Here is a 9,076-nt window from a genome sequence, read left to right as displayed (position 1 = left end):
CGCAACTCTTTGCAACCGAAATATCGATACATCTCTCAATTCTTTTTGGTCGCACTTAACAGCGGGAAATGGATTTCCCGCCAAATTTGAATTGAAAAGAAAACATTTTAGAAATGTTGTCACACAGGGATAAATTACAACTAAAATTGTAATTAAATGTATAATACTACTATATTATTAGAGTTGGAAAACGTTAAGCAAGAATTCAATCAATGGTAGAAAACTTGGCTAGAAATGAGCTATTCTACATTTTTGAATTTTAGAATTCAAATGTCTCTGCGGTAATATTAAATAAATTTAGGACTTGTTTTGTATAAAGTAATTAAGATTATGCTATAATTATGAAATAAACTGTAGGTATAAAGATATATATTAATAGAAATAATATGCTGATTTATTTAATTGAATTAACCAAAGATTCAAATATTATACGCTTCTGTAGTTTATGGCCCAGTCTGTATATTTTATTCGAAAATTAATAATAATAAAATACCGATCAGAGATTAGCCAATGACAAATATTAATCGTAACGGTGCGATAGCATCAAAACAAATCGTTCACGATTCACCAGCCAAATGAAAAGTGGACCAAGAAACTCAGTCGTGCGACGAGTTTCAAATGAATATTTCACTCGCCACCGGTAACAAGTCGTATGAGCAACGGCGATCTGGGAATTCCTAGTGACCATGCCCATAGCCCTGGCCCCGTGGTCCATCTGGGGATCCAGTGGTTCAGGTTCTCCGGCGACGACCTTAGATGGCATTTTGCATTTGTTTTTTACCCTCTTGTTTTTTGCCCATCTCTCTCGGCATTTGTTTGGTTTGTTTCGCTGGCAAATACGCATAATTATGGCTTGTTTTCGGCAAACGAAACGAAAATCGCTGGCAGTGTTTACTACGAGTTTTCTATGTATGTTTAATTCACGTCACTTGCCGCGGAACCGGATCGTGAAAGTCGCCGGCCAGATCGGGAGATCCAGTGGGTTAAACCCGAAAATAGAGCCGAACAAAGCCAACAAAGAATTTGGTAATTTAAATCTCTTCATCCCAATCGCATTGTTAGTCGCCGGCATAAATGTAATTTAATCGTTTCCAGCTTACTCGATTTTTTTCTCAACTTTTATGCCGGTTTCTGCTAAGTGATTTCTGCCAGCGGAGCGTTGAATTCAAAATTCAAAATGCGGGGGAGTCGTCGCGTAAATTGAGCGTTTCGAATGTGGGCAAATAAAATTAGCGGATTTATTCAGGCACTCTAGAGTGCCTTATCCGATTAATTGAAACAAAAATGCGTATCGAAGCATTAAAAATTACAAAATAGTATAAACTTGCCTAGCAACTTTTGCGAATGTGCTTAATGGTTTGATAATAAAGTGGATTAACGTCATTGGTAGAATGCGATCAATCAAATGTTAATGGTCAATTTTGGAAAATATTCAAAGGGAAAATATCTGAAAATATTTCGATCTTTAAACAGCATATAATCTCATGTGTGATATTTATTTTCCATTTATATAAAATCCCTTTCTTCATTTCTCCATCCCTGCAAATATTACTGAATTATTGGTCGAAATTTCAACGAATAAATAAGCGCGTGCCAGTCACGAAATTGCCTCAGATATTCAATATTTCATGATATGCACACCTATTTGGGCATATCAGTTGACGGCTTTTGGACCTTGTTAGTCACATGATTGGCATGCGGAAATTCCCCAAAATTATCCATTCCTTATTTGAATTGATTTTTGCATAATCGAATATTTCGGGATTTAATCCACTAGAAAAAGTATATCTCATTTGAAAAGTATTAAAGATGAGTTTTTTGTTCAATGTTAATTACTAGGAATGTCGAAATTCTTGCTCAACTGCGGTGGATCTAATTAACTTAGTCATGGCATAACTAAATTAGTCGGAAAGGCTTCCTTATGACTTTTATGAAGCTTATTTTGTGGAAGTACCGTGCAAACAATGAAATTAACAAAATCTTGAGCATCACGAGACATGGCTGTTCTAAAAAATGGTCTTAAGACGATAAAATTCGATTTAAATTCAATCCCAATTCAAAGTTAATGACTAAGTCGCTTCCAGTCTAGATTCCAAATTAAATTAAATTCCGTTCTGGTTATATTAAAAGAGAAAAAAAAAAGGCCAAAAGCTTTGCATAAACCGGCACATATTTAATGAATTTTAACGTGCGTTTCGAATTCTATATTATTTAAATACTACATGTTATGTAAAACCTGTAGGTTTTTAGAACATGAACACTAGTTGAGCACTTTCATTTAGATTGATGCCCAATTGTGAAGGCGTTTCCAGTTCGACAGCCCCAATTTGGCAAATGGAATCCAAGATCAATCAGCTAATGGCTCTATCAGGTATTCCCCAAAACGGTGGGCTAGCGACGTAAAAGGGAAAGAAATTTCTTTAATCCCAGACTCGATAAATTAATTCGACTCAAATTTGCATATTTAACACGATGGCTTTGTTTACCGTTCGAGAGTAAAAACCCCGAGCATCGAAATCCGCATACGAGCAGAAGCTAATTTGAATCGAGTCGAGTCTGGCGCCAAAGAAATTGCCAACAATCCATCAAGTTATCTGAGCTCCACGTCCGCTCCATGTGCTAATCGACTTTTGGCTATCTTTGATATATAATATATATGTATAGACGGCTATGTTTTTTACTCAGCCGATCGGCGTGAAGATTTTATTACACATTGCCTTCGCTACTGTCGCCGTGGATATATAGAGATATAGCCGGATGGACCGGTCTATTTTCCTATGTCCATTCTACGGCGATTATGCAGGAATTCCAGATGCGACCACGTCTGCTGTCGCGTCTCCAAGTCGCCACAGTAAATTTTGGGAATCTGACAGATTTTATGGCAAATGCCAACCCAATACGCGCATCATAAATTCATATTCAAAGGCTTGAAACTCCTTAGCATAATGTAGAACAATCGGGAATCCCAAAGGTAATATGAAATATATATCTAGGTCTTATCAAGAGTAGAATAAGTTAGCATATCAAGCTTTTTTCTAGGAAATCATAATAGTAATCTTAACTTATCTTAAAGTATAATCTATCTACAGCTCAAAGGGCAATGAATTTCTGCAGTGGAAGGAATCCAAGAATATAGACATTATAAATGGTACATTCTATTATATACCCCTAAAAGCCAATATATTTATCACCTACTCATTGCGATGGCAAGGACGAAAGTGTAGTGACTTGGCCAATAAAACGGCGTTAAGACCCCTTGTCCTCGGCCATCCAGTTATGGGCCAAAAACCTGTGCCATGTTCCAGCGAAGTGAATGTTTACGACGGACTCATGCATAATGCATCGCGCCCCAGCGGCAATTAATCAACAATTAATTTTTATATAAATTGATCGTTTATTGGCTGAAGGCAGAAATTACCTGCTCGCTACCGTGTGCGCCGCTGGGCTGAAGGTGGAAAAAGACAATATTAATTACTAATTATGCGCGGCGTCAAAACAACAAAACTAAGGCACATAAATATTTATCGATTTGTCTCCGGCTATACTACAACCAACTAGCCGCCAGAATGGCCAGATACCATATGTATATTGTGTATAGTTTACACTGGATATCATCGATGGACACATGGAGTTGGCGATGGCACGTAGGCCAGCAAGTCCCATGGCAATAAGAATCAAAACGAATCAACAATAAATCAAGCGCAAATCGGACGCTACGAATGGAATTTTTAGCATAGTTCATTGGGGAACGACCTTATCGCCATGCCCTGAGCCCTGTGTCAAGAAATCAGCAAATACCTCGGAATACAGCCAGTCCGAGTCCGAGTCCGGCCATAATTAATAAATTCCAGCGTGCGCCGCTGGATGATTCGCTCTTTGGATTCGACTGGAGCTGGAGCTGCGGCCAAACAAACAACAAAACACGAAACAACGAAACAAAACACAAATTGACGTCACGCTGGCCCAAGATATTGGCGATCCTCGGCAAGTGCGACATACGTATCAAGGCTTGCCGGTGGAAATGGAAACGGGTTAAACGGGTACGAGTGTTCGAGTGTTCGAGCCCAGATCCCCAAGATCCCAAGCAAACACAAACAACGGGGTCTTAATCAAAAATGTTGCCTGGTTTTCAAAACAACGCGCGAAACAATTGGGTTGATCGAGAAGTTGACCAGTTTTCCTGGAAACTATAAAAAATATTGGGATTAATAGATGCAAAGATAGTCAGAGGATGTTAGATATTAGCAAGCACCTATAACTAAGCTGAGCATTGCATATTAAGCATACGCAGTGTTGACGCATTTCTGTAATATAAAAGTTATTATTTATTAAAAAAGATTTCTTATTTCTTTATACAGATAAATAGTTATAAAATCCGAAGGTTTTCATTTCATTCTGTTAACGTTTGAATATATTGCTCATACGCAGCGTTGACATTTGAGTACATAAGTTGATGGAAACATACCTAGTTAAGGACCAACTTTGCTTGCTTGATCTATGTCCTAGTGTGAAAACTTTTTGCAGAGACTGTTGCGCAGGCCTACAGCTTGTAATAAAAGCACTAAAAAGTCGGGAAGCGACTAGTTTTCATTAAGAGTTACGCCTTCTGTTCGCAAAAAAGTGGCGGACGGCGACAAGTTGGCGTCAGCCAAATGGGATAATGAGAACGGCAGCAGCAATTTGAGCTTCCAAGCCACGCCAGGTTCATCAACCTACGGGGGAAAAATATTTCCAATACATTTAGGGTTTTTGTTTAAGTGTGGCAATTTAAGCAAGCTGCAATTAAATACACGAGGAATTCATATCAAACATTTAGAATTCAGGCAAAATGCTGTTGACACCTGAATGTTTATACCTTTTTGATTGCAAACAGTTTGGGTAAATTATCGAAATATATACATTAATACAAATGCAATAAACAACGGGTAATTAGCAGAGAATTGGGTGAATTTCCACTTTTTAAGCTAATATATTAAGTTAAATGCACTTTTTAGTTAAATAAAGCCAACCTTGCGATTTCAATGTTATAAGCTTGCATACAATAAATATTTAAAAAATCCCTGTTAGCTTGACTTAGACATATGAATTGTTCTTTGAACTCCTACTCTTCGATCTTCAACACCATTCCAGTTCATCATCAGTTGTCAGCGTTTTCCCTGAGCTCTTTGCACATCTTCAAAGCACCGACTTGCCAAATTTGGTAAGATCTCTTAGCCGCATTTAGCAGTGATTCGCTCAGTTAGCAGTCCGTCCATTCGATGCGCCTCGACAATTGCCGGTTAAGTGGGGCTCGTCTTGCCGAGCGAAGAGGACTGCCATTTATGAAGATCAGGAGTGGGCGACCCCGCATTCCAATGCTAGGCACACCCAGACACCAGGCCCCAAAACGGGCCGCATAATTAATTGAGCAAAACTGCAAAATAATGCAGAACAATGGCCGGGCATATTGGAGCTGTAAAAGCATTTCGCCAGCTCATGGTGATAGCTCTCCAAAGGCTATAGCGAAACCATAGCCACGGAGTGGGACGAGGTCCGTGAGATTTATGGCGCTCGCCCAACTCCGGAATATCCCAAGCCCCCGCGTCGAAGAAAGAAGCAAAACATGTGCTTGGCTGTGGGCCCAAGTATCGAGAGCCAGATCTGGAGAGAGATATAGCCCGATCGTGGGCTCTCTGCGCCTCTCGCTTCCAAGTGACTTAAATATGGGTGCTCCCAGCGAGGTAGCTTCAGTTGGTTACTGAATCTCAGACCGTACACAGCTCCTAAAACACCTGAACACCTCAAGCTAAACGCGCAAAAGACCGCAAGTGCAGAAAAAATACGAGAGTGGAATCGCACCCAATTATACAATTTCTTTTTAAACCTTAAACAAACAAAAAACTCAACTGCAAAATGCAAGTGGATAAAGTTTGTGCCGCCATCGCGCTCATCGCAATCTTCGCCAGCGTTGTGGATGCAGCAATTTACTCCCAGCCCGCCATCTTCCATCCTGGTAAGGATTTATTCATGAAATTGTTGTAATATTATGTTTTTTTTGTGTCAGAATCAGTTTGTTATTAGTTTGTTTTTTTGTTTTGCTCTTAGTTTGAGTTAACTTCATTTAAATTCAGTTGCTATTGTTTCCAACATATAAACAGATTGATATGCCAATTTAATGACCAATTAAGCTAAAAGCTATAATATACAAACTACGACCACATCTGTTAAAATTGTTCGGACAAAAAGTTTTATTGCGACATTGAGAAAAACGTGAGCTTTCCATTAGAGTTTCGATTAAAGCTGTATGCGAATTGAGATGATTGAAAATTCCATTAACTTGATACATGCTTAGGCAGTTTTCCAATTAAGTTTCTAATTAATTGGCGACCTTTTCCAGCCACGAAAAACAATAAAAAAAACAAAACTTTGATAGGCATTCGATTTAGTGATTGATTTACGATTGTTTCGATTATTTTTCGAGGTCTAGTGTTAGCTCATACTCAATCGGAATTTCAATCTGGTGGATCGAACCATAGAGAAGATTTCAAGAATAAATTTTGGGCACAGACAGAACTTTGACGTCAGATATCGGGCAGTTTTTGTTTATGATTAGGATGTCGGACATGTGAGTTATGGGTTGATATGTTTGTGATACCTGGCTGCTTTCGCTGACGTCAACAAACACAAATCGAAATGGTAAACAAAAGAAAACAATAAATACGAGAAACGCAAAAGCCGAAAACGAAAACAACACAAGATGAAATTTGTCAAGTTATTGGCCCCCTTTCGGTTGTGTAGCAGATACAGATTCAGATACAGATACAAATAGAGATGGATATGAATTTTGTGTTTTTGGGTTTTTCGCATTCGCCAAAAATTAGCATAAGAAATGTGCTGATGTGCTTATTATTCAAACGCTCGACTAATTTGCATCGCTATGCGGATTTAAGTTAGAAAACTTATCGATTATCCCCTGGACAGATCGCCAAATCGCCAGATCGCCAGATATTTCCCTGCTGCCGAATTCATTGAATTATTCATGTGTGAAGGTCGTCCGACGTCTTTGGCTGGGAATACCTGGCATCTAGGCGACTGGCTTACTAATCTATAAGAAATTATCGCGGACTGCTTAAAAATAGGCGATGAGTTCACGCGGCCGGCGATTAATTGCACAATTGGCTGGAATGCGTGTTCCTCCACTCTTCGAGTGGTAAATTAATGGCGAGTGTCATTAATCAAACTTACCCTTCTATTCGGTAATTTATTTTTGAACCCAACAACTCAACAATTCCCCGCCGCAGGCACTTCGTTATAAATAAAAGCACGAGTACGCCATACGCCGAGCGCGCTACATCGCCATCTGTCAGCTCGACTTAGTGCTCGAGGTTTAAAAATAAATGCCAGTCCCCGGTGCGCCAAATCGTAACCACAACCGCAGGCTGCCCATTCCTCTTGTCTCTGATGTATTTTTATCCCAGCAAGCATACAGCCGCCACTTGTGTGCCAATTTTCTTGTCGAATGACTGTCAAGTTCGTGCCTTAAGTCTTTCGTTTTCTCCGCCCGTGCAAGTCATGGATAGTTACAAAAATAGATCCCTTCTTCAGACGCAAAAGTTTCCATTGCTTCAGCTGAACTCATAAACCATTTTAAATTTAGAAAATACATATGGAGTTACCTTGTTTGCTCTCAATACTCTTTAAACTCGGAAATCTCCCCTTGAGCTGGTTTGTTTTCGATATATTGTTGTTGTTTTGTAACCCAGTCCAGTCTGCGATATGCACATATTTAAATTTCGTTCGGGTACAATCACGATTTATAGCCACTTCCTCATGAGCTCGCAAGACAGGGGACAGCGCATAAATAAATCGCAGTAACTACGACAGCATCGGGGAAGCAACAAAGAAGACTGGCCACTTCCGCTTGCAGCGCAGTAAACTGAGAACAATTTTTATGCTTTGCCACAGCGGAATGTATTATTTTTGCATTAAGAGCACTAAACTTAAGAGTCTTGACCCTGCCAAACTGGAAACAGATATTACATTTTGATTGTTTCCGTACAACAGGAAAATTCATAACATAAGTGGTTTTTTATTATGGCAAGTAGTGTGTTTATAGCTTAGTTCGGAAATATAGGAGAAAATTGCCTCATTCCTCTGTACTCATTTGCCTTTCTTCTTTCTATTTCTTGCAGCCCATCCTGGCAAGTGCTTCGACAAGCTGACCCGCAAGGCCCTGCTGCCCGACAAGGAGTACAAGCCGAAGGGCATCTGCGCGGCGATGACTTGCAGCCTGGAGGCGCGCGAGATCAGCATCGAGACCTGTCCCTATGTGGAGGCACCTGGCTGCGAGGAGCTGCCCAGCGACCCCAACTGGCGGTTCCCCAAGTGCTGTCCGCAGTTCAAGTGCGTCGACTTCAAGACCGGCAAGGACTTTATCGTCTCGCTGTAGATCGGCTATATGTGTGGATCCATCCTATATAGCCGCAACTGAAACGTGATTTTACATGAAATGTATTCGTAGTTTTGTAATACTTGAATGAAAGAGAGAGAGAACGAGAGATGGAGTGAAAGCGAGAGCGAGCGACTGTGTGTGCGTGTGTGTTTCATTCTTAATTTATTTATTTTAATTTGTAAATAACACATTATCTGCATAAAACCTTAAAACCACGTCATGTTTGAAAATGTGAACATAATTCGATTTTGTTTTGATTTATTCAAAAGTCCCTGTATGCGATATTTGCAAGTATGACTAACCACCATCCACCAGCTATGTTTAGTCCATAAGATTTAAGCGAAGTAATAAAAAATCCGAAATATGCAAATGTTTACTTTAACGTATTGACTTGGAAACGTGATTGGCAGAGTCATGTCCAAATTTGAGGTTTATTTGCGCTGTCCACCGGATTACGCGCTCTTCTTTTTTTGGACTTTGTCAATAATCTACGAGATTATAGCCGGCTGACTCATCTGCGGACCACTCGTTGGGCAAACATCGCACATGCCGCATGTGAAACGAACCGCAGCGCAGATCCAAATACGATCAAAAGTTTATTGCTCGGAGAGTCCAACGGTTTGCCGACTGTGCGCCTGATGCGAA

The 9,076-nt window shown here is 39.9% G+C and overlaps 1 protein-coding gene across 1 annotated transcript; it reads left to right on the top strand.

Moving 5' to 3' along the window:
• The first annotated feature begins 5,702 nt into the window (after positions 1-5,702).
• Positions 5,703-8,801, top strand: LOC6737704. Its single transcript, XM_016169746.2, has 2 exons — positions 5,703-5,992; positions 8,172-8,801. The coding sequence occupies exons 1-2, from the start codon at positions 5,893-5,895 to the stop codon at positions 8,426-8,428; spliced, it is 357 nt and encodes a 118-aa protein (XP_016031481.1). The 5' UTR covers positions 5,703-5,892; the 3' UTR covers positions 8,429-8,801.
• Positions 8,802-9,076: the final 275 nt, after the last annotated feature.

Source organism: Drosophila simulans, chromosome 3L (genome assembly GCF_016746395.2).
Source record: "Drosophila simulans strain w501 chromosome 3L, Prin_Dsim_3.1, whole genome shotgun sequence".
Classification (NCBI taxonomy): domain Eukaryota; kingdom Metazoa; phylum Arthropoda; class Insecta; order Diptera; family Drosophilidae; genus Drosophila; species Drosophila simulans.
This window is presented reverse-complemented; position numbering and strand designations above follow the sequence as displayed.

Excerpts from the sequence above, each read along its gene's own strand:
- LOC6737704 (XM_016169746.2), top strand. The coding sequence starts at position 5,893 with ATGCAAGTGGATAAAGTTTGTGCCGCCATCGCGCTCATCGCAATCTTC. Across the intron at positions 5,993-8,171 it reads GCCCGCCATCTTCCATCCTG|CCCATCCTGGCAAGTGCTTC; the intron begins GTAAGGATTTAT and ends TATTTCTTGCAG.